General features: G+C 42.3%; 1 protein-coding gene across 7 annotated transcripts; it reads left to right on the top strand.

The window, feature by feature from the left end:
* LOC112263776 (liprin-beta-2) lies at positions 1-25,120 on the top strand. Of its 7 annotated transcripts, none has more exons than XM_024440359.2 (21): positions 2-481; positions 2,638-2,724; positions 4,532-4,645; positions 7,333-7,464; positions 9,620-9,712; positions 11,373-11,481; positions 12,263-12,324; positions 17,279-17,354; positions 17,528-17,631; positions 17,892-17,959; positions 18,108-18,168; positions 18,545-18,668; positions 20,084-20,219; positions 20,378-20,506; positions 21,689-21,839; positions 22,140-22,251; positions 22,425-22,513; positions 22,702-22,824; positions 22,991-23,116; positions 23,285-23,473; positions 23,672-25,120. In XM_024440359.2, the coding sequence occupies exons 1-21, from the start codon at positions 434-436 to the stop codon at positions 23,873-23,875; spliced, it is 2,337 nt and encodes a 778-aa protein (XP_024296127.2). In that variant the 5' UTR covers positions 2-433; the 3' UTR covers positions 23,876-25,120. The 7 variants fall into 7 exon arrangements, with proteins under 7 accessions (XP_024296132.2, XP_024296127.2, XP_024296126.2 ...); XM_024440358.2 differs by having other exon boundaries at positions 3-481; positions 17,507-17,631; XM_024440364.2 differs by lacking the exon at positions 23,672-25,120 and having other exon boundaries at positions 1-481; positions 17,507-17,631; positions 23,207-23,341.
* The last annotated feature ends 1,096 nt before the right edge of the window (positions 25,121-26,216 follow it).

Genomic DNA, 26,216 nt, shown 5'->3' with positions numbered 1-26,216 from the left:
GAGAAGAAAGGGAGGGAGAGGAGCCAGCTGGCGTGGTCTTGAGTCGTAGAGCTGCAGTCTGATATTAGAGACTAGCCACTTCTCAGCCTGCCTCTGTCTGGGCTCCAAACCACACAGCCAGGGTCCGAACCAGACACAGCACACCATAGGGTCCCCACTACAGTCTCTCTGCAGCAAGAGAGAGGGAAGAAGATAGAAGGTTTCAGGGAGATTAACAGTGATGTAGTATCTTTCTTTCTGATCCCTACTTTATTAATCACTCTCTTTTCTATCTCTCTCTCTCTCTCTCTCTCTCTCTCTCTCTCTCTCTCTGTCTCTGTCTCTGTCTCTGTCTCTCTCTGTGTGTGTGTGTGGAGCCTCACTGCCTTGCCGGGATAAATTGCAGTGTAGAGTTTGAGGAAGGAAATAGTCAAAGCTACAATGGGCCAACAGAATGGAGTATAACATCGATTGTTATAAGCATTTTGCCTGGCTGAAAAAGGTAAGAGGCTTTTTGAGGTTTCACTTTCATGCATTTACCTTGCTTATACATCTGTATAGAGGAATCTGTTTTTTGTTATTGTACACAGACAGTGAAATTCCTTGCATACTGGTGATGCACATGGAGAAAGACGTGTATTGTGGAGTTGCTCATTGTAACACAGTTGGCAACATTGATAGTACAGACTCACCTGTTTTGACCGTAAGCTGGAAATTTGTGCGTCATGCTGTCCTAAAAAGCAAAAAGGCAGTAAATGCTAATAGCGTGAAACTGAGAAAAATGGCTTTTATTTACCTTGGTTTCACAGTAACTTTATGCATTTACTACTAACATGACCCCCATTTTCTCCATAACACAATACAATAGAGGCAGGATACTTGTCCACATGATTAAGCATGTATTTAATGAAGCAAAAAATGACATTAACTAATTTTCAACTAAATGAGCAGTTACTGCCTTTTTGCTTGGTAGGGCAGCATAGTACTCACCTGTTCTGTTGTCTGTAATTTCTACACCTTCACAGAAAAGGCCGGTATAGGGAAAAGCTTGGGAATTGTTGAAAAGCAACAGGTAGCATTCAATAAAACATGGTAACCAGCTTTCTGGAAAACACTTTGAACTCTCATTTACATGAACATTGTAGTCATTAAGCAGACGTTCGTATCTACTTACAGTAGTGAGAGCATACATTTCCATACCCTGTTTATTATCTTGGTCGTACTGGTCCCCCATCGGAATCCAAACCTGGCATCTACCAACTGAGCCACAAGGGACCCAACTCTCCCTGTGTTTCTTTACTGAACAGGAATAATATAATATTTTACTAATATACGTTTAGTTCATTTTTATTTTTACAGGGACAGTGCACATTAATCAACGATTCAGTAAAAGTTTTCAACCACAGTCCCTGGGCAGGTTCTTAAAACAATTACAATACAGACAAACAATGAGCAGTGAGCACATGCAGAGCAACATAGAACAATAGCATCAAAAGCAACAAAACAAAATGCATAAAAGCAAGTGTTTCCACACCTCACATGCTACAGACAACATGGAAAGCAGCAATACACAGCTGGGGATTATGTTCACAAGTCTGATTGGCCTTTAACCATTTCTTCGTTTTTTTTGTGAAGGTGGGATAGGTGGTGCAGTTATGCGTGTCTGATGACAGTGGGTTCCAGGCATGGGAAGCTCTCACAGAGAAAACAGATTGACTAAATGTGCTTTTCCATAAGGGAACTGTATCCATAACTCTGCAGGCGATTCATACATGGTACCATAACAGGAACATTTAATTTCCATATGGTTCAAATAGCTATATGGCTAATCTGTCAATCCATCTGTTGAGGAACTTTTACTGAATTTCAGTGAAGAATGTGTAGGCTAATCTGAGTCTGTGGCTGAATGGATGTTATCTAGGATAGGAGGAAAACATTTAAACGTGTCACTAAATGGGAACCAGATCTGGTATGGTGAGCTTGTGCACCAGGCTTAACCTGTTTCACAGTCCCTGCGGCCAATCAGCAATCAAGGTCCCAGTGACCAATCACCAATTAGGGGCAGGAAACATGTGTCAGGAGAAGTGCATACTGGAATGTGTGAAAGATAAACACCAGACAGGTCAAGAGGTCATAGTACCTGAGGAGAATAGATGAATGGATGAATGGATGGGCAACATGTGTTTTCACTTCAGACTTTGTCCTTCCTCTGGGGGCACAGTACAGGACGCACCTGAAATAGACCTGATAGGACTAGACTGGATGCAGTTACGATCAGCCCATTCCTGAATTCTCCTTCACCATCTTGTTGTCATTAGGGAGATGTGATTAACTCTTTGCTGGCTCGTACCATCTGGACCTCGTTGTTACGGGGTTAACTTGGACACAAAATGGCCTGATAGATGATTATATACGAAGTTTCTTTCTCTCTCTTTTACCAAACTGACTTGCTTATTTGGACTTGTTTACAGGATGTTTATGTTGGGCAAAAATGTGTTATTTGCAGCACTTGAAATAGCTGAAGAGAGAATGTATTTGCATATTCTATTGTTCAAAAGATATATGGCTATATGCATACTTTGTCTTCTTTTTCCTATGACTCGTGAACTGACCACAAATTGACCACAAATTGACCAGTAACTGACCACTCCTCTGTAGGTAAACCAGCGGTCCCCTGTGAACGGTGAGACTAACCAAGAACGGTTGACACGCTTAGAGGGAGACAAAGAGTTCCTTGTCCTCCAGGTAAGATTACCTTATGGCATAAACAGTGCATGCATGTGTATGTTTTGCTTTTGTGTGTTTGTATGGGAGAGAATAGTGTGTTTCGCTGCACATTAGCATATATCCAGCAGCATACGACCCTGCATACCACTGCTGGCTTGCTTCTGAAGCTAAGCAGGGTTGGTCCTGGTCAGTCCCTGGATGGGAGACCTGATGCTGCTGGAAGTGGTGTTGGAGGGCCAGTAAGAGGCATTCTTTCCTCTGGTCTAAAAAAAATATCCCAATGCCCCAGGGCAGTGATTGGGGACACTGCCCTGTGTAGGGTGCCGTCTTTCGGATGGGACGTTAAACGGGTGTCCTGACTCTTTGAGGTCATTAAAGATCCCATGGCACTTATTGTAAGAGTGGGGGTGTTAACCCCGGTGTCCTGGCTAAACTCCCAATCTGGCCCTCAAACCATCATGGTCAGCTAATAATCCCCAGTTTACAATTGGCTCATTCATCCCCCTCCTCTCCCCTGTAACTATTCCCCAGATTGTTGCTGCAAATGAGAATGTGTTCTCAGTCAACTTACCTGGTAAAATAACGGATAAAAAAATAAGAGTTGTGTTAATGGATATATCCTTCACCTACAGAAATTATTTAAATTCAGCTGAAGTTGAATCCCCCGAGTTGAATATGAGCCTACTGCAATACAAGAGGATACATTACACTGCATTGGCCCCCTTATGTATCAGTCATAAGAGAGGGAGGAAGAGAGAGAGAGACGGAGAGAGTTGAATTTGAGCCTACTGCAATACAAGAGGATGCATTACACCCCATTGGCCCCTTGGTGCCCTCTATAAAATATAAACAGTAGTATCTCTATCATGTATCAGTCATAAGAGAGGGAGAGGAAGAGAGAAAAAGAGAGAGGAAGAGGGAAGGAGATTGAAAGATAGGGTGGCAGAGAAAAATACAGAGAGAGAGATGTAGAGAGAAAGATATATATATATATATATATATATATATATATACGTAAATATATGAGAGGGGGGGTGCTAATCCAGTGGTTGGCCTTCATTGCTGTGTTGTTTTGTTGTCAACAAGGGTTAGGTACAAGGGCAGTACTTCTTAAGTGTGTGTGTGTGTACACTAGTTCTCAAGGCTGTTGAGTAAGGGTTTTTCTGCAGTCAGGTCCAGACTTGCTGGCTACAACACACCTCTGTTTGTTGGCAGATGTGATGTCTTGTTGTTGTGTATAGGTCTCATGTACACACTACCACATTCCTCCACTAAACTCCATCTGATTGGCTGGTTGAGCCCTGCCTTTTGTAACTGATTGGCTCTTTCGCTAGTTTGTTTTCTCAACAGCTTTATCTACATCATGAGTAGTGCAGAGCCGGCTTGATGGGCTGAACTGAGAAAAACTCCTGAAGGACAAAGAGTCCTTCATTCAGCTTTGGAAATACTTGCACTGTTTAATTTGGCAGTGTTAAGTCTATATCAATTAAGGAGCTGATATGTTTTGAAATGGATGGCAGGCAAAGAGAGGTGATTTGAATGACTTTGAGAAAGTGCATATGGATGGTGGGGTTAGATGACTTCCCAGGTCTGGAGGAGTAAAGGATGGAGCCAGGGAGGGAGAAAGAGAGTGTGGGAATGAAGGATGAGCAGAGGTCAAGAGGGTTGACAACATTGAAAGAAGGGGTCAGAAATGTTGAAGTATTGCTGTCTACTGGTGTGACTAAGTTTCTACTCCATTCCACACACACACACACACACACACACACACACACACACACACACACACACACACACACACACACACACACACACACACACACAGGTGAGCGTTCTGACGGACCAGGTGGAAGCTCAGGGAGTAAAGATCAGTGATCTGGAAAGTTCTCTGGAGGAACACCAACACAAGCTCAACTCTACAGAAGAGATGCTGCAGCAGGTAAGGACCTCACACTCTGGTCCTCTTCCATTCATACAAACCTTTGAACACCAACCTTATTTACAGTCTCAGTTTAGACTGGCTTCAGCATGATATCAACTTCCTCGATTTGTGTGATTATCAGGTTCACTTCTGTATCTTCTCGTTTCTATTCAAATTGGGATCTGAAAGTCTGCATCACAGCAGCACAACTATTATGCCTTCTCCCTTAGACTGACATGATGACATTTGCTTTATGTATGACTAGAATGCTTTAAAATAATGCATGTGTGAGCAGGGGACATCCAAAGCTTTCATCTACTACTTTGTATTTTAAGACTAGCACACACCCATGGCACAAATACTCCTCATACAATAGTCTTATATTCAGTCCACTAGCAGACTAGATTTAGACATGCTCTGTCTCCTAGCAGACTGTCTAGACATGCTGAGTCTCATGGTAGACTGCGTCCTAGAGAGGCCAGCTTCCCAGGAGGAAATTCCTCCCTGGGATTCCAGTTAGCCGGGCTCCAAAGTCTCTGACAACCCAAATATTTAGTGTGGTCTGTTTCCATCCAGGACTGATTCTTGGAGTGCAGCGGCCGTCTGCTCTTGTAGGTTTGGTCGTGGTGCTCTGCTCTAAGGCTGGTCTGTCTGGGCATGTGTGCACAGGACCGGGAGCGTAGTCGGTCACACCCCTAACCCCCCGGTGTGTGTGAGTGTGAGAGAGACAGATCTGTCATCAGTAGAGGTGTCCATGTCTCCCACTCCTGTGAGGTGCAGTAGAGTTCAAGCTCAGAGCAGACATGGAATCTCAGTCAGAATCAAGGATCCTCTTTACAACTAAGCTAAGATAACTTCATGACAGCAACATGCATGAAAAGGACTATCGTCAGTCCATACAAACTGGAAACTGAGGTAGGACAAACTTTGTATACTAGTAAGCATTTTTGCTACAGTATATCATCATTCCAGGGAGAGGCTTTCAAATGCTCCAAAGTTCCCCTGAACAAATTCTGTATAGTAGGTCAAATTTGTTAGACTGTCATTAAATGCCAACAATGCATTTCATTTGCTAGCCATTGTAAACTTCGATTCTGTTGCAAAAAGTTTATTAAACAGAAGCAAAATAAATGAAATGGGGAGGGACCTACCAGCATTTGTCCAAAATACACTTTTGATTTGCTCCGATTGTTTCCATTCAAGGTTCCGACCCTTTACAATTTTCACCTAAAGTGACATGCCCAAATCTAACTGCCTGTAGCTCATGACCTGAAGCAAGGATATCCATACTTTGAAGTTTGTGGAAATGTGAAATTAATGTAGGAGAATAGATATAGATCTGGTAAAAGAAAAAAATGAGTTTTTAAAAATTGTTTTGCACCATCATCTATGAAATGCAAGAGAAAGGCCATTGTTATTCTAGCCCAGGCACAATTTAGATTTTGGCCACTAGATGGCAGCAGTGTATGTGCAAAGTATTAGACTGATCTAATGAACCATTGCATATCTGTTCAAAATGATGTATGAAGACTGTCCAAATGTGCCTAATTGGTTTATTAATACATTTTCAAGTTCATAATTGTGCACTCTCCTCAAACAATAGCATGGTATTATTTCACTGTAATAGCTAATGTAAATTGGCCAGTGCAGTTAGATAAACAAGAATTTAAGCTTTCTGCCCATATCAGATATGTCTATGTCCTGGGATTTTTTTTGTTACTTACAACCTCTGCTAATCACATTAGCTCAACCGTCCCACAGGGAAGACACCAATCCCGTAGAGGTTAAACGATAAACAGTTTCCATAATGAATACACCCCTGGTTAACTCTGTACGGCAGGGTTGTTCTGAAGGGCCGGGTTTTTTTCCTTGAGACGTGGTCATTATGAGGCGTTGGACCTGAGCCGCAAATCTCTTATTAGTGACACAGCTCTAATATTTTCCATGTGCACTCTCCCAGAAACCTTAGAAAACAAACCATTTTCTCTTTTAAAAAAAAGCTACATTTTTAAATGCCCATGGTTGGACTGCCTCAGTGCTTCAGATATTTTCTTTGGACCTTTTTAAGGCTGTGTTTACACAGGCAGCCCAATTCTGATATTTTTTTCATTAATTGGTCTTTTGACCAATCACATCAGATCTTTTCACATCAGCACTGTTTCAGAGCTGCTCTGATTGGTCAAAATACCAATTAGTGAAAAGAAAATCAGAATTGGGCAGCCTCTGAGACTTTGCACCTGCCTGAAATCAACCTAGTTAGCTGTTGAGTGAAATAGGGATATTCAAAGCAGAATGTTTTTCTGATAAAGAGGGATAATTAGTGGCCCAAGCAAGGTCCTAATCAGCATCATGTTAGATTGATAGCAATCATCATTTAAATAGGAAGGCAAGTGCTGAGCCTCTACAGTATTTCTAGTTGTTGTATGCCAACTGTGCAGGGTTCTGTGGGCTCTTCACGCTCTCCTCTGCATGATGTGTACTTGTGTAAGTCTGCCTGTGAGAGGGGCAGTAAAAATAGTGCCCAGAGGCTGTGTATATTTAGCCGTGTGAACAGTGTCTGACTTTGAGAGAACTGAACAGAGCTAGACGGTAGCTTCTTTAGTGTCCAGTGTAAAAGTTCTGTTTGGGCTTGGTGTGGTTGTACTACTTTTTTTTTTTTCTCCATTTGCATGATTGGTGTTAACAAGTGTCTCCCCTGGTGGCAGGAGCTCCTTAGCAGGACGTCACTGGAGAGTCAGAAGTTGGACCTGATGGGAGAGGTGTCCTACCTGAAACTGAAGCTGGTGGACATGGAGGAGATACAGATTAATGGAGTAGCAAGGAAGCATAAAGCAGAGGCAAGGACACAGACATGAGGGGTGATGAGTGTAATCCTAAACATTTATGTATGACTGAGGCGGTTAGAGTTGAGTCCCTGAGACACACTGTACTGTACTGTAGCAAGACTGATTTTAGTTTTTTTATATTTTATTTTTTAAACATCTATAGAGTAGTGAAATAATTCAGCTTCCCTGAGGGGGTTTGTTTCACATCCCTTGTGATACTTATATTTAGTGAAGTGAGCTTTGCCAGGAAATGACAGGAGTGCATGTACAAGTCCTGATCATGTTTTGGGAGATATAACAATGCTGCTGACTTTGACAAACATATGATAAAGACAGTGAAATGTACTCCACCCTCTTCCTGGACTACCTAGGAATGAAACTGCTCTTCATGGAGTCATGGCTCTGTGTTTTAGTTCAACCTGAAATGTGTGTTTGCTTAAGCCCATATGGTATTTTGGGTTACCTACACCCATCACCACATGAAGGTAAGGTCTAACATTTTTCCTCAGAACTACTGCAAAACCTGATAGTTATGTAGTTACTGTCAACATGGCTTGTCAAAGAGCCTTTGTGCCCCAGAGCACATCCAGTACTATGTGAAGCCATGATGGTTGACTGGGTAAACCTGAGGGTGAGTAGGCTTTAATTCGGTGACAGGTTTTAGTTTTTAGTGTAACGTTTTAGTCTAAAGTCCTGATGTTTATGAAATCATGACTGGCCTATTGTATGAGCTGCAGAGGCAGGTGGTTTCCAAATGAGGAAACTCCACCCCTTTCAAGCCCGGGTAGCATAACACTTTAGACAGGAAATGATCCATACCTGTGGTTTGTAATGTAGAGGATATTCAGTACACTTAGTAATATAAGGACATGTGTTGCAATAGTCTTTATGCTCTGGTCATGTACACACTGCCTTCCCTATGACAGCTGACTGGAGAGAATGAGACCTCTGTTTTGAACATTCCTCTGATGTGCCATGTGTGACCATTCAAGCGTATAGTATGTGTGTGAATATGCGCACGCACACTGACACTCGTTTTTTAGGCCTCCCTGCTGTGGAGCGGAGTCCCTAAGCTCATGGGTGTATATATAGCTGTGGACAGCTCTCCATATATGTCATATCCTCTATACTGGACACCATGTGATAATTCCACAGTCCAGGTATAGCTCTATGGTTGTTACACTCTAAGTATGATAACATGCCCTGCTCTAATGGACTAGACTGTTCCTTTCGTGTGGCAGTATCGCACACGTGTGAGATTAGGTACCTGTTCTCACTTCAGTAGGTCAAAAGCATATTTAGACAAGACTATTTCACAGGCCCAGAGGGTGTTTAGATCTCACAGCCCTTTATTTCTCATTGTGGTTCATTCAGACATATCAACCCAAATCACTACATGGCTTTAAACATTCCATCTGTTACTTTATTAACTAAATGGGTGTAGAAAATGTAGGTAGTATATCGTGCGTGGTGTTCAACATCTTTCCCTTTTCATTCTTTTTGGGGTTTTATTTTCCTTATTTCTCTCTTCCCTTTGTCAGAGTATTGTGAACTTGATTAGTGAGCTGCAGGAGCAGATGTGTAAGTTTCAGCAGGAGATCAATTGCAGGATCTGGGAGAAAACAGGCCAGGCTGACAGCAGCCCACAGGAGGCCAGTGACATTGGGTCCACGGAGGCCCAAAACCCAGACCAGGGGCTCGCCTGTGAGGGTAGCCCAGAGGAGGTACATGACAGTGGGCTGGAGGAGCCTCCTGACGTGATTCCATTCCCAGGCGTGGAGAATAGCTCCAGTACTTCTGAGGAGCAGTGCTGCTGTGGAGTGTAGGCAGAGAATGTCTGCATGACCTTTGACCCTAGACGTCCCATCCCTGTGTATGGAATGATCCCAAGGCTCTGACACTTAGCTCTATGCTTGCACTAAGGAACCCCTCACCACAACTTGTGTAGTTCATGAAACCCAAACCCAATGCTATCCCATGACTTGTGTAGATAAGGGGGTTGCTGCATGCACTGTACTGCATCGTTTAAGAGGCATTTCACTGTGGTGTTTTGAGTAGTTGGCAGATAGAACTGATGGACTAATTGATAGTCTCCAGACTATTTAAACAATCCATTATCTGTTGATGTACATTTGTGACAATGACATCCTTTTATCAATGTCCCCAGGTCATACTTCAAGAGCTCAGACTTCTCAAGGAGAAAGTAGACCATCTTGAAGACCAGAAGTCCCAGTATGAGAGGAGACTCAAAGCAGCAAAGGTTAAACATGTTAGCCTACCTCATCTCCTGTTATGTCTACACTGTACTAGTAGTGCCCAGATTCCTCTGCTATCTACAGCTTTCCTAAACTATGTCCAATCTGCTTTTCTTCCCAGTTAGATAAGTAATTTACAGACAAGTCATTCACAAAAGGCTATTTTCTGAACAAATCTGGAGGCCATTTTCTTCGTAGAAATGGATTTAAATGGTGGTTAGGTCCTTGTTTCTTGGCGGTATTACAATACCTTGGTTAACACACCCCATTGCCATACCTCGCTGGCTCTCTCTACCCCTCAATTTCTCCTTGAACTTCATTGCGCTATTTATAAAAAAAAATGTTTTAAACTTTCCCTCACTTCATCTGCCCCATCTGCTTTTCGCTCGCACTTTGCATTTTAACCTGTTGCGACGAGCAATCCGGGATCCTATTTATAGCCTCAAGCTCATTACCATAACGCAACGTCAACTATTCATGAAAATCGCAAATTAAATAAATATATTTGCTCTCAAGCTTAGCCTTTTTTGTTAACTGTCATCTCAGATTTTCAAAATATGCTTTTGAACCATAGCTAAACAAGCATTTGTGTAAGAGTCTTGATAGCCTAGCATAGCATTTAACCTTAGCATTCAGCATGCAACATTTTCACAAAAACAAGAAAAGCATTCAAATAAAATTTACCTTTGAAGAACTTCAGATGTTTTCAATGAGGAGACTCTCAGTTAGATAGCAAATGTTCAGTTTTTCCAAAAAGATTATTTGTGCAGGACAAATCGCTTCGTTTTGTTCATCACGTTTGGGTAAGAGAACCCGAAAATTAAGTCATTACAACGCAAACTTTTTTCCAAATTAACTCCTTAATATCGGCAAACGTTGTTTAGAATCAATCCTCAAGGTGTTTTTCACATATCTATCGACGATAAATCATTCGTGGCAGTTTGGTTTCTCTTCTGAAGAAAATGGAACGCGCATGGACCTGGAGATTACGCAATAATTTCAACAGGACACCAGGCGGACACCTGGTAAATGTAGTCTCTTATGGTCAATCTTCCAATGATATGCCTACAAATACATCACAATGCTGCAGACACGTTCTGGAAACGACAGAAAGTGCAGGCTCATTCCTGGTGCATTCACAGCCATATAGGGAGACATTGGAACACAGGGCATTCAAAATCTGGACCATTTCCTGTATGAAATCTCATCTTGGTTTCACCTGTAGCATTAGTTCTGGGGCACTCACAGAATATCTTTGCACTTTTGGAAACGTCAGTTTTTTTTTCTTTCCAAAGCTGTCAATTACATGCGTAGTCAGATCTTTTCGTGACAAAATATCTTGTTTAAAACGAATGGTTTTTTTTATCCAAAAATTAAAAGAGCACCCCTTATCTCGACGTTAACTTCAATCACTGCTAGTGTAGCTCAGCCTTCCTAAAATGTATTTTTTTTGCTATACATGGTCATGTTGTGTTACTGTGAACATCAGTGTGCCCTATGTAAAACATATAGCCTGCTCCGGAAAGGTGGACAAGCCAAATCATGTAAATATCTGCTTCAGGTGCATTTTTCTGCACCTACTATTACATCTGCGAAACAGTTTACGCCACCAATAAACTTATTCTCCATGCTCCTGATCTTACCCTGTTCCCCTATCCCACACAGGCACAGATATCAGACCTCCAGCAGCTCCTGCTCAGTAAGAATGCAGAGATAGACAGCCTGCACGCACAGCTCCTGGCCAGACCACTGTCCGCTGAGACCTCCGAGAGAGGTAAGCACTTCAAAACTGTATTCAGGGTTTGTTTTTCTGTAATGAAGGGGTTGTATGTCCTTTGTTGGTGACTAGCCAATAGGTTTTTGTCGGTCATGGATCAATAACATGCTGCGACTGTGCCGGTGAGTGGCGCTAACAATGGTTCTCTCTCCACCTTGCATTTCCACTGTTGGAGGATATGTACAGGAGAAGGCTCAACAATAAGCACAAGCCTTAACACTATTTTAACAACTTTAAAACACTGCTTCAACATCTTGTCCCTTACATGAATTCACTCGTTCATACCCTGTTGTGGGGCTCCAAGAAAATCAAACCCAGGAATGGATCTTGGCTTCCTCGGTCTGGTAACATTTTATGAGCTCATGTTCTTCAGCTGAGTAGATTATTGAATCCCTGATCAGAATACAGAATTTCCACTGGGAAGGGACTCTTGATCTGTGAATGTCAGCCAACTGGTGTCCAGTAACAACCTTGATGTCATCTTGCTACTAGAAGTATGGTTAATTGAGTAAGTTTCATTTTCAGAAATCTTTTCCATTGCCTATGGCTGCCTGTCAACTTTCTCTACTTAAGTTCTGCTTTATTGTATGGACCCCTAGCTCATATGGTTGCTTTTTCCCTGGCTAGGTGAGATGTTTTCCATCTGAGAAAAGCTCTGCTCCATCGATTTTACAAAACTTTATGCATAAATGGGGTAGAAAATGAAAGATTGCAAATACGTTGTCATATTATGGTACTGCGTACATGATGGCAACTACAGTATGACTCCTTTCTACAGACCAGGAGCTCCAAAGGTTAAAGACTGGGATGGAGACGCTGCTGGTTGCCAATGATGAAAAGGTGAGTAGGTGTCTGTCAAAGGTTACTACTAATGTGTGTTTGTCTCTCTTGGTCCAGTAGTGAGATCATTTGCTATATGTCACAAAATAAAACATTGAACTGACTGATTCCATTGCTTTGTACAGTGTATACAGTTGGGTGCCGTTGTATACATTAAGCAATGTAGGCACACACAGCACGACCATCACTGTTTGAGTGGCAGGAGCTGCTGGAAGGCTGATGGCGTACGTAACCACCCATCCGTAGCACCGCAGTTTACAGCACAGAGATTTTGTACTCTTAGTTGCACCCACGGGTGGAATCTTTGAACAAATAGGCCTCATGCGTTCTCGCTCTCTCCGCAGCCATCCGTTTTAGGCAAAGCCACAATTAATGAGTCTTGGATATGCCAGACCTAATTTTGGAGTTTGGTCCATTAAGAGAAACTAGACCAGGCCAGGGGCACGGCACCACTTCAAAACACATGCACGCACTCCGTTACCACTACTGATTTCCAGCTGTGCCCATGTCACACATTTCTCAACTCTTATGTTAAAAGCATATGGAGAAAGCCAATTACAGTGCCTTGCTAAAGTTTTCAGACCCTTTGGATTATTTCAATGTTTGTTTTTAGTGGGATTAAAATTGTCAATCTAGAGTGAAAAAAAAAACGTTAGCATAAACATAAGACTTGCATAAGTATTCATCCCCTTTTGTTTAGCTAAGCCTAAATTAGTTCAGGAGTAAAATATGGCTTAACATATCACAAATTACCTGGACTCGCACTGAAATAAGTCATTCAAAAATCCAGTCAACCCCTAATGCGTTCTCTGTCCCCCATACACACATTTAAGGTCCCACAATCAAGTGTCGAATTTCAAGAACAAAAAGCCTCAGGGTAGTGATGGGCAACAACCAATCTGACAATGAAAGTCTTTCAAGCATGATATGGTTGATTATTAAACCACCCAGACACATCAGTCCTACTGAGCTGCAGGACAGGAATGACACTGCTCAGCGATATTACCATGAGGCCATTGGTGATTGTTTTTGGAACAAAAATAAATGTGTTTAGTTCTAGCTGTTCAGGACCAGTTTATTACAGACCACCCTTTTCAAAACAGACCAACTCTGTTAACGGGATCATTGACTTCATTAGCTGTGATTTCTGATGCATATATGGTTGAATCATAAGCATACATGGACACTTGGTGTAGTGGCAGTTCATTGGTAAAAAGAGTAGAGTGCCTAGAGATCTGCCCTGTAGTACACCACACTTTGTCAAATGTAGAGTTTTTTTAATGGTAGCTTTTCTGAGTTCAAATAGTTTGCCATGTCATGGATTCAGAGCTGAGATTGAAAAATCCTAATATTTCTCAACTGGTTATGGTCAATATCAAAGGCTATACTGAACAGTACAGCTCCTACAATATTCTTATCAATTTCTTTCAACTAATCATCAGTAATTTGTCAGTATATGTTGATTGTTAAGTCTTCATTTGTTTAGAGAAATAGCATTGTATTTGGTCCACTTTTTTTTTTTCTCCAACCATTTGCTAAGAGCTGGCAGCAAGCTTATAGGTGTGCTATTAGGACTAGTAAAGGCTGCTTTACCACTCTTGGGTAGTGGAAATACACTGCTCAAAAAAATAAAGGGAACACTTAAACAAAATGTAACTCCAAGTCAATCACACTTCTGTGAAATCAAACTGTCCACTTAGGAAGTAACACTGACAATACATTTCACATGCTGTTGTGCAAATGGAATAGACAACAGGTGGAAATTATAGGCAATTAGCAAGACACCCCCAATAAAGGAGTGGTTCTGCAGGTGGTGACCACAGACCACTTCTCAGTTCCTATGCTTCCTGGCTAATGTTTTGGTCACTTTTGAATGCTGCCGGTGCTTTCACTCTAGTGGTAGCATGAGACGGAGTCTACAACCCACACAAGTGGCTCAGGTAGTGCAGCTCATCCAGGATGGCACATCAATGCGAGCTGTGGCAAGAAGGTTTGCTGTGTCTGTCACCGTAGTGTCCAGAGCATGGAGGCGCTACCAGGAGACAGGCCAGTACATCAGGAGACGTGGAGGAGGGCAACAACCTAGGTACCGAGATGAGATCCTCAGACCCCTTGTGAGACCATATGCTGGTGCGGTTGGCCCTGGGTTCCTCTTAATGCAAGACTATGCTAGACCTTGTGTGGCCAGAGTGTGTCAGCAGTTCCTGCAAGAGGAAGGCATTGATGCTATGGACTGGCCCGCCCGTTCCCCAGACCTGAATCCAATTGAGCACATCTGGGACATCATGTCTTGCTCCATCCACCAACGCCACGTTGCACCACAGACTGTCCAGGATTTGGCGGATGCTTTAGTCCAGGTCTGGGAGGAGATCCCTCAGGAGACCATCCGCCACCTCAGGAGCATGCCCAGGCGTTGTAGGGAGGTCATACAGGCACGTGGAGGCCACACACACACTACTGAGCCTCATTTTGACTTGTTTTAAGGACATTACATAAAATTTGGATCAGCCTGTAGTGTGGTTTTTCCACTTTCATTTTGAGTGTGACTCCAAATCCAGACCTCTATGGGTTGATAAATTTGATTTCCATTGACAATTTCTGTGATTTTGTTGTCAGCACATTCAACTATGTAAAGAAAGTATTTAATAAAAATATTTCATTCATTCAGATCTAGGATGTGTTATTTTAGTGTTCCCTTTATTTTTTTGAGCAGTGTACTTTGGCTTCCCTCCAAGCCTGAGGACAAAGACTTTCCTCTAGGCACAGTTGACCTGATCGCTTTGAAGTGGCTAGAGTCCTCAGTAGCTTTCCATCGAAGTTGTCAATGCCAGGAGGTTTGTCATTGATTGGTAACAATTTTTCCACCTCTCCCACACAAACTTTACAAAATTAATACAAATAAAAAAAAGATTTATACATGAATACGATGGCTCACTGTTTGGCATTTCCTGCCAAAGTTTGCCCACTTTGCCAATAAAGTCATTAAAATAATTGCCAACATTAATTGGCTTTGAATAAGCCATCTGAGTTTTTCCATTTTATATAATTGATCTTGGCTTCATAACGCAGTTTCTTTTTGAGGTTAGTCACAATTTGCAGTACGTGAGCCAGTCAGCCTCGTAGACGACTTATTGGCCACTCCTTTTGCCCTATCTCTTTCAAACATACAGTTTAAGTTCCTCGTCAATCCATGGAGCCTTAACAGTTAGAAGTCTGTTTTCTTAAAAGGTGCATGTTTATCAATAATTGGAAGAAGCAATTTCATAAATTCATCAAGTGCAATGTTTGGTTGCGCCTTTTCATTAATCACATCAGACAAATATGTAACATCCACGTAAGAGTCATAGCAAAATATTTTGTATGATCTCTTATACACTATTTTAGGATTAGCTTTTGAAAAGTTGTCTGTCCTGACTATAGCCACTATAGTGTGATCCCTGCATCCAATGGGTGCGGACACAGCTTTAAAAGAAAGTTCTACAGTATTTAACAATGTAATCGATACATGTGGATCTTGTTCCTCTGTTTTTAAACACCCTCGTAGGTTGATTAACTTGAACCAGATTAAAAACACTGGTTACAGTGAAGCTTCCTCTTGAGCAGACCGCTTGATGAATCCCAGTCAATATTCAGGACCCCATGAAGTAGACCTCTGTTTACATCACACTATCAATCTTTTTACACATTTAGATACTGACTGTTAGCACTTGGTGGGCTATAGCAACACCCCAAATAAAGTTTTTGTAGATTTGCCAAGTGAACCTGCAACCACAACACTTCAATAACATTTGACGTAAGCTCTTTAAGCCTTACAGGGATATGACTGAATATACAGTGCATTTGGAAAGTATACAGACTCCTTTTCCCAATTTGTTACGTTACAGCCTTATTCTAAAAATGCTTGTTTTTAACCTCGTCAATCTACACACACTACCCCATAATGACAAAGCAAAAACATTGCTTTGAGTCTTCTTGGGTATGACGCTACATGCTTGGCACAACTGTATTTGGGCCTCTTCTCCCATTCTTCACTGCAGATCCTCTCAATCTCTCAGGTTGTATGTGGAGCGTCGATGCACAACTATTTTCAAGTCTCCAAAGATGTTCGATCGGGTTCAAGTCCGAGTTCGGCTGGGCCGCTCAAGGACATTCAGAGACTTGTCCCGACCCTTCCTCTCTCTCAATGACTTTCATCTTACCATTCTGTTTCTACTCATCGTGCTGACTGTGAGAACTGCAAACTGTTCTTCAGTTACTTGAATCCACCCATATTTTGACAAAACACAAAACACTATTTTCTTGTAACAACTGCTTGTAGAACTTTGTCATGGTAGCTAGCAACACAGGTTACGCTGTTTCTCTTCGCAGATCCAGACAGGGCAGGTCATGGACGATTGAACCTAACAGCAGGGATCTAGACGGCCACAAACTCGGGACGATCTGCGGTCCCAGCCACAATGGCTAACCGCTTCGCGGTCTGCCCTCAACCCCGCTAGGTAAATGGCTCCTCAGACCTGGCCATAGTTGGCAAGATCACTGGACAGAGACTAGCAGTCCCAGCAACTGATGCCAACTGTGTCGCGGGATCCAAACTAAAAAGTTAGCTAGCTACCAGGAAACATTTCAAAACACAACCGAGCTCTTCCTCGTTTCATGTTAAACAGGATGTGACAATCGTTATTTTAAAAAGAATAGCCAAATATTGCACAATCCAGCTGTGCAAAGCACTTAGACTTACCCAAGAAGACTTATGGCTGTAATTGATGCCAAAGGTGTTTCTAACATGTTTTGACTCTTGGAGCTGAATATTTGAGTTATTACATTTTTTTTCCCCACTTTGGTGTTTTGTGTAGATTGACAATTCAATTTTAATACCACTTTCTAGTACACAATGAGAAGAAATACTCTGAATACTTTTTGAAAGGTACTGTATGGATTAATCTCCCTGTTACAGGACCGGCATATTGAGGAGCTCACACTGCTCTTAGTCCAGTGCAGACAGTTCAGAGATGTTGTGACCCCAAGACAAGGTAACAACTTTCCCATACTCTAGTTATTGATTTTTATTTTATTTCTTAAAAGCCACTGAAAGGGTAAAACATTCCTTACATTCAAATGTATAATAAAGCAGAACATTTCCATTACTCATGATGGTATAAAGCAATGACACTTTATTTGATAGCTCCACCTACAATCCTCTCAGCATCCAATGAGAGGACTCCGTCGAGCAGCAGCGAAGAAGAGGAGCATGGAGTGGTGATGAGGACAGTTCCTCCCAGTGCACTCCCTGAGAACACAAAGACTGAGGTGGGTCAGAGGAAGGGGAATGTTCAGATGGGGGAACACATTGTTCTCTCAGCCCCAAGCATACACTGACAATTACTCCAGTTTTCAGTATCAGCATAATATGAAGGTCGAGAGTGCCTTTGGATTAAAACATGATTGATCCTGCCCAATATGGTTCAGAAGTCTCATTTTCCCACAAGTCTTCTATTGAACTAGAGGCTGTGGCGCTACAGTCATATTCCTTGTTCCCTGTCTTTATCTCCATCTCTACTCTGGTCCAGATGTCCTTCAGCGGTTCGTCCCCCCAGCTTGTGTCCAACCTGCCAACCCAGAAGGGGAGAGAACTCTGGTGAGACTCTGGGGAATGAAACACCTTTTACGGGACTGCACACACAAGGGACTACACACACAAGGGACTGCACACACAAGGGCACAATTGACTGCACTAATCAATATTTTTCATTGGGAATGATCAGATGATAATGTATTTTTATCAGGACGCATCCCCGACTTTTATCAAGCAGTATGGACAACCTACAGAATGGATCTTCACCGAAGGTAGTGGAGACATTTTCACCTGTTAACATTTACTGACCAGAGTAGGAAAATCTGACTAGAAAGGGCATTACTTGTCTCCCCAATCTGTATCACAGCACTGACTCCTTGTCATCTAATGACTGTTCTTCACCTTTCCTACCTCTAGCATGTAGTGGTGATGCCTGTAGAGGCTGAAGTGTCTACTGCGGTATTATAACTGTGAACAAAACTCTTCACTTTCATATCTAACCGTTACTGTTCCCTTTGTGTTTGGGTCACACTTCTGACCACATTGTTTTGTCTTGTCAATCAGAATTTTACAGAAAAATCTATGAATTTAAAGTAAAATGAAACATTCTATTGGTCTAATTGTTTAATTTAACTGTTTGTTCTCCAGAATGGGCCTGTAGATAACAGGTGCCAGACCTTGCCGGTGAAGTCCTCCCTACCAGAGCATAACGGAGAGTGCAGTGAGACACCGAGCCAGAGGTCTCTAGAGGGGAGTGAAGACGGAGACTCAAGTAAGTCTGAAGAAGCACTACCCCACCCCTACACTGTCCATAGGTGCTTCAGACACCTTCACCTCAGAATATACTATAGGTTTCCATGTGTCTTGTGTTTATATGGTGGACAGACCTGCTCTGAGAAAACATATGTGCTTAGTTCTGGCCCCTTCTACACCACAGAGCACAAAGCCCCTGGTAGATCAGACCAAGCCCTGGTCCTCCTTTTGAGACAGGGCACATACACAGGTCTCTGATCAGTGGCTAGTGGCACTGTGATCAAAGCTAATAACGGAGAGGTCCCAGCCGGAGCAAAGGTCGCTTACCTCAATCCACCTTCTCTTTCTAAATGATCAAGGTCCACACAACCCCACCCTCTCTCACGGACCACACTCACCCCAACTCCACCCTGGGCTTTGGAGTGGCAAATCAAGCCCATGAGTGTATGATCCTCCCACAAAATGAATCTATTTTGGCCTCCCGGCTTTAAATGGTGCCATATTATGGATGCAGTGGTGGGATTTTGTGCTGTGCACATAAACAGGCACAGGCCCAGCAGCTGGAGCGCCTTTCTATGTGCTCTCACTCCTGTTGGGTGGTTGGTTTGAGCCAAAGGCCTCCAATACAAACATGAGAAAGCAAAGCGCTACCAATCCCCTGGTGGGCCTATCAGTGAGTCTTACTGGGGTCTGACACACACAACTAAAAAGACATTAGACAAAATACTTTACAATTGACATATAAAACATGTTAACGCTTTTAAGTGTGTGTGATCATCAATCAGTTACACATACATGTCACTACATACACACAAGATGGTCATATGGGGGAGAGACATTATGCTGTGAGGTGTTGCTTTACTTGTTCTTTTTTAAAACCAGGTTTGCTGTTCACATGCACTATATAAGATGGAATGGAGTTCCATGCACTCATGGCTCTGTATAATACTGTATGTTTCCTTGAATTTGTTCTGGACCTGGGGACTGTGAAAAGACCCCTGGTGACATGTCTGGTAGGGTAAGTGTGTGTGTGTCAGTTCCGTTTAAGTTGACTGCATACAACTTGGAATTTCCAATACATTCATGTGTCTTATCTTTCAGGGATATGTACACGTAAGAGTGTCCATGACACTAGCTATGAGTTAATTAACATGTTTGTGCTACTCATCTCTCCACAGGCTATTGGCAATAAACAGAATTCAATCATTAAGACTGAAGGTTCCCCGCCTGTATGAAACATACTTGCACAAAGATAACATCAGCTATTTGTGTTGCGGGCCTGGAAAGAAATTACTTTTTTGAACAAGTTGATTTCTTTCATTTTCAAAAGCAACTCTAATGAAAGCTAAACCAGAACCTTCGCACAGATTTAAACGTCCGATTGAAACAACTAGAAAATAAATTATATTTTTGTTCTTTCCCCCCTTCTTACAGGAAAGACACAGAAAATGGACGACACCTCATCCTCTGACCTTTCACCCCAGTCATCAGGGGCAGAGTCAGGTCAACAGACTATTGGCTCTCCAGAGCACCTGAAGAACAATAACAGTATCAGAAAACTCTGGGGAAAGTGAGTGGGTATATTTTTGTAATAAAATATTTATATATACAGTAAATTAGGCATATGTACCTCACCTAAAATTGCAAGCTTTGGGATGTGAATGACACCCAAGTCATGTATATGATCTACAGTATGTCTATGAAATCAAATACTGTCCTCTCTTCCAGAATCAGGCGGACCCAGTCAGGGGGTCTGCAGGGGGAGGACCTGGAACCAAACCAGTTTAGGAGAGGGGGGCTGCGTGCCACAGCGGGGCCAAGATTGACCCGGACCCCTGAGTCTGGCAGCTCTGTTCGGTAAGACTGGGTTTGGGGGATGACTCCTTGACACCACATAATTCCCCAGTAGATTATTGGCATGAACAAAAAAAATGTAGTAACACTTAATTTGGAGCATCTACAGATTTCTACTAACCTTAACCCCTACCCTAAACCTTATTATTAACCTTACAGTATCAAACAGTTGCTTATCAACAGATGGCTTGTTGATAGTATGCCCATATGTAGAGCATCTACAGATAAAAATTCCGGACTATCCAAATAAAGGGTGCCACCAGGCATTCCACTGATTTCAAAACACTGTCCTCCCAGAAAGTGAAGATCCTTAGCAACACTGCAGTTCTTTGTGAAATCTTTCACTAAATGCCACTTTAGAAAGTATTATCTTAACATACTTAGCAGCTCATGTTATAGACAGAAGCATGCTACATGGCAGACCAATCCAAACTCCTCTCTCGCCATGTCCAGCCCAACCATTATCTCTGCCAAAAGCCTTTTTCTCCATGGCTAGGCATTCCACTGATTTCAAAACACTGTCCTCCCAGAAAGTGAAGATCCTTAGCAACACTGCAGTTCTTTGTAAATCTTTCACTAAATGCCACTTTAGAACTTTGGGCCAGTAACCAAAAGGTTGCTGGATCGAATCCCCGAGCTGACAATTTAAAAATCCCGATGCGCTGAATGTGTTGATGTCGATTTAAGGCAGCCCTCTGCACCTCTCATTCAGTGGTTGGGTTAAATGCAGAAAACAGATTTCAGTTGTACAACTGACTAGTTATCCCCCTTTACTGTTTTTCCATGGTTAAACCAACTAGGCTCATGATTTAACAAAATCAATTTTCATTTACAGATGGCATACAAGTTTGTTTTTAAAGGAACATGAAAGTTCACATGTTCCAGAATACATTTCTGCAAAAAAAGTTTATTTTTAATCATTTTAATTAAAAAATGTCTCCAGTATAGTATTGACTTGTGACATATGCCTACTTTACTGAAATGAGTAACATATGTTTGCTACTGCACCTGTTTCAATATAGGGTATACTGTTAACATAGTATAGATGTTGAGTTGGCCAAATACAATACAATACAATACAATACAATACAATACAATACAAGTAGACCGATGCAAAACAAGGTTTTCCATCAGTATTCTCTCTCGCTCTCACAAATTCTTAATATAGTTCATTCTGTCTATCAGGGATATGAACACACCATTCAGCCAGTGGACCAGGGAGCAGGTGTGTGGTTGGCTGGAGGACTATGGTCTGGGCCAGTACGTCAACCTGACCCGGCAGTGGGTCGACAACGGACAGACGCTCCTGTCCGCAAGGCCACAGGACTTTGAGAAGGTCATTGAGGGCGAGAGGGTTTCTACCATGATGAACTTAAAAACATACAAAATAGTTGCTTCTATGGTGCCTATATTAGGACAGCCTCAGGGTAGCAAGTAGGTCAAGTCAGTCACTCAGAACTTTTCAGTCTCAGCAGGATTCCATATGGACAGTCCATTGTCATAATACTCTCTGGAGAACATGTCAGGATCATGTTCTGAAGTTAGAAACAGTCATTGATTGGCTTTGGGAAACCACAGTAAAACCTTGCATGTGTTTGGGAACCTTATTTTAATGTAAATGTTTCTGTGTCCACAGGAAATGGGTATCAAACACCCGCTACACAGGAAGAAACTACAGCTGGCTCTAAGGGGGTTCAGTACTAAAGCCCTGGAAAAGTCCTCTGAACTAGACCACATTTGGGTTACACGTATGTCTACAACTTAAACTGTACTATTAAAATATACTATTTTCAGACATTGCCAGAAGTGTGGTATTTGAGGTGCACAATGAGTCAACTGCATTGTCTGTAGGATATTTTGCTGGAAAATGTTCCTTGTTCAAAAGGAAGTTAAATGGTTAGCTCTGATTGGTCACATGCAGGATGGTTGGATGACATAGGCCTTCCTCAGTACAAGGACCAGTTCCACGAGGGGCGAGTGGATGGCAGGATGCTCCAGTATCTCACCGTGGTAAAGCTAAACAATGAGATTTTTGAAAGTGAATCCTGTTTACGTGCTCATGTGATATCATCACCATTTAATATACAATTAGTATAAAAGTGTTCCCATACAGTGAATATGACCTAGCTTTCCTACTGAACTACAGTGAATATGCCCTAGCTTTCCTACTGAACTACAGTATCTAAACTGTTTCCCAGAATGACCTGCTTTTCCTGAAGGTGACCAGTCAGCTCCATCACCTCAGTATAAAGTGTGCTATCCACGTCCTCCATGTCAACAAGTTCAACCCTTACTGCCTCCGACGCAGGCCTGGAGAGGAGGTGAGAGGGTAGGGACCCTGAGGAGGGAAATGAGAGGAGAAGCAAAAGTTTGCAAGATGGACGAGAGGAAAAGTTAGAATGAGGGATGAGAAATTAGTTAATATTTGTTTAATAAGATTTTACTGCTCAGTGGAGGAACTCTCTCATTTCTCTCTCCCCTGGTCAGAGGAACCCCTCTCCTTCAGAAGTGATCCAATGGTCCAACCATCGTGTGATGGAGTGGCTTCGGGCAGTGGACCTGGCTGAGTATGCACCCAACCTACGGGGCAGTGGGGTACATGGAGGTCTCATTGTGAGTGGACTGCACCTCAGAACCATGCATGTGTCCCAATTCCCCAAACTTTTCTGAAGTGTGCAGTTGCACACCCCCTGTCATCTGCAGGTACACACTTTGGAAGAAGACTGGAGAATGTTCCTACCTGAGTGAGCTCCAGCCCTGTCCTCTACCCCTGTACTTTAGATTCTGGAACCATGGTTCAGCTCTGAGACCCTGGCCATGCTGCTGAACATCCCCCCTCAGAAGACCCTGCTCCGCCGCCACCTGGCCACCGCCTTCACTGCCCTGGTGGGGACGCAGGCCACTCTGGACAAACGGGAGTATGCCAACGCCACCGGCCATGCACCCCTCACTACCGCCGCCAAAGTCCGGGTACGACTGCTGTGTGTCCATGGAAGAAGGCCCATGATTACTGTATAATGTGCTGTGAATACTGTGTACATGTAATGAAATCTGCCTAATATGCTGTTATTGAGAGTTTTAGAAATAATCCACAGTAGTTATTGTTCAATATACGTATTGTGTACATGGGACCCTAGCTTAATCTCTTGTCTTCCTGTATTATTTCAGCCCAAGAAGCTTGGTTTGACCCACTTCAATCACCTGAGGAAGAGGAGCCCAGATAATTTGGCAGACTACATCTGCCCGATAGACAGTGGGGGCCTTTCGGTCATGAATGGGGTTTCCCACCGGCCGTACGCAGGGGTCCGTGGCCTCAGCCCCATCCTGGACAGCGAGTCAGAGAAGCGGGAGCAGGTGGGGCCCAAAAGCTGACACTGACGCTCCCCTCAGCCAATGACTGCAAATCTTATGGCTTTTAAACCCCACCCCACATGCCTACGTAAACACATCCCCGCTCTCCCTGAATCAAGGTGCTGATTCAGTGTAAATTCTAAAGCAGTGTTTTTACCAAATGGTGATTCACTGGACAAGATACTATGTGTGCATATAATGAATATCAGCAGGATGTGCTAATTGGGTATTTGCTGGATGATAATTAGCTGGATGTGCTAATTACTTGTTTACTGGATATGCTTATTAAGAAATTGACCTGGATATGTTGAAATCATGACTGACCTGACAGGCTAAATGAGGATTCATAATGATATGGTTGTATAATGTTTCCCTTTGAAAGCTGCTCTCTGCATTCCTGGAAAAATGAGATGGATTAAATTTTCCTATCTTCTGCAATTGCTTCAGAACACAACCCTTATGATGTCACTGACCATTGTAGTCTTCCTCCTTTCCTTGCTGGATTTATCTTAGCTATTAACTGCCTTTCTTGAGTTATGGTACAAATGAATACCTATTCTATAAGCTTGTTTGATTTATTTTGAGCTATATTTAATAATTGGCAAATTCACAAAAAAATGAATTCAGGTTTGCACACAATACCCAACTCAACTGGCCTATAATGATATATTGAAAATAAATAATAATTTGCAGGTGATTGTTTAGTTCATTTGAATCCTAAATGCATTATTTAATGTGGTGTAAGGTGAGTGGGTTAAAGGCCACACTAGCCAATATTGACTCTGAAGCAGAGTGCTCTTGCTGACTGACTCCACTATAACACACATCATGGATTATAGACGATGCTACAGCTGCTTCAAATAATTACTCCGTCAATGCACACCTGAATTTACGGCATTGCTTCATCTGTACTATTGTATACTATCATGTGACTGGTAAGCCATGAATGCTAATGTTTTCAGATTGCTGATTCATGTTCCATCAGGCATCCACTGAGGACAGTTCTGTCTCCAGCTCAGACTCTGAGGACAACATGATGAGGTTTCGGCATTGTTTTTCAGAGAACTGAAGACATGTTCTTTATCATACAGTATGTCATTTTCCCCTCGTGGTGTTTGTGACACTATGGCTCAAGTTACAATGCTACAGTAGGTGGAGTATAATTCAGTATGTTGGACTGTTAGGTACCATGCGCCTCCATGTTATTGCAACATTATGGTCTTCATTGTATCCTCAGGTCCATCATTAAAGTTATACTTGAGCTTCTGTGTAGTCTACCTGTGTGTTATTCCAGTGTGAAGAGCCAAAGCCGTGAACAGATTCTGCCTTGGAATTTGTGATGAGCAGAAACCAAACTAGCAGAAATTCCCAGAAAGCCCTGTGTACTCACCCTCGTGAAGATCTGAAGTGGAGGGTGGCTCTCTGAAGGATATTTTTAGGTTGGAAGCCCACACCATTTATTCAGCTATAATAGAGGGAAATCAATGGCTGTAAAAAATATATTCACAGTTTATCAATGCAACGTCTTTGTTCAAGAATGTTATTCTGTTAATGATGAAATTGAGTGACTTCCTTCATATGTCAAAAAAGGCAGACATATCCAACACTTGGATTGGAAGAACAAAACATGAATGACCAGTTCAGACACTAGAGGACCAACATCTTGAAAAGTACAAACAAGACATGTTATCTTCATTAGGAAAGAAGTGCAGAAAAGAAACATAAACATTCAACAATCCAATTTACATTAGGGCTTTTCTTGCATTTCATCATTAGCAGAGGAATGTCATGTGATTTACCCAGCTTCACACAATCATCTCACTCCTCCGCTTGTCCACGACTGATTTTGTAGACATGGCAGCAAAGGTTATTCTGGCCAATGTGAACAATTATATCTCTGTCAAAGAATAGTTCATGACTGTCTGAGGGGAAAAAAGTAAGTCTGGTGTTCTGTTTGACTGGTCTAGTACTGCTCTCTACTGGTTTAAGGTGATCTGTTTGACTGGTCTAAGTACTGCTCTCTACTGGTTTAAGGTGATCTGTTTGACTGGTCTAGTACTGCTCTCTACTGGTTGAAGGTGATCTGTTTGACTGGTCTAGTACTGCTCTCTACTGGTTTAAGGTGATCTGTTTGACTGGTCTAGTACTGCTCTCTACTGGTTTAAGGTGATCTGTTTGACTGGTCTAGTACTGCTCTCTACTGGTTGAAGGTGATCTGTTTGACTGGTCTAGTACTGCTCTCTACTGGTTTAAGGTGATCTGTTTGACTGGTCTAGTACTGCTCTCTACTGGTTTAAGGTGATCTGTTTGACTGGTCTAGTACTGCTCTCTACTGGTTTAAGGTGATCTGTTTGACTGGTCT

This window comes from Oncorhynchus tshawytscha, unplaced genomic scaffold (assembly GCF_018296145.1).
Source record: "Oncorhynchus tshawytscha isolate Ot180627B unplaced genomic scaffold, Otsh_v2.0 Un_scaffold_4_pilon_pilon, whole genome shotgun sequence".
Lineage (NCBI taxonomy): Eukaryota > Metazoa > Chordata > Actinopteri > Salmoniformes > Salmonidae > Oncorhynchus > Oncorhynchus tshawytscha.
The sequence above is the reverse complement of the archived record's forward strand: the minus strand, read 5'-3'. Positions and strand labels throughout refer to the sequence as shown.

Coding starts and splice junctions, on each gene's coding strand:
- LOC112263776 (XM_024440358.2), top strand. CDS start 434: ATGGAGTATAACATCGATTGTTATAAGCATTTTGCCTGGCTGAAAAAG. Junction 17,632..17,891: donor CTGAGAACACAAAGACTGAG/GTGGGTCAGAGG, acceptor ACTCTGGTCCAG/ATGTCCTTCAGCGGTTCGTC. Junction 20,220..20,377: donor ATCAGAAAACTCTGGGGAAA/GTGAGTGGGTAT, acceptor CCTCTCTTCCAG/AATCAGGCGGACCCAGTCAG.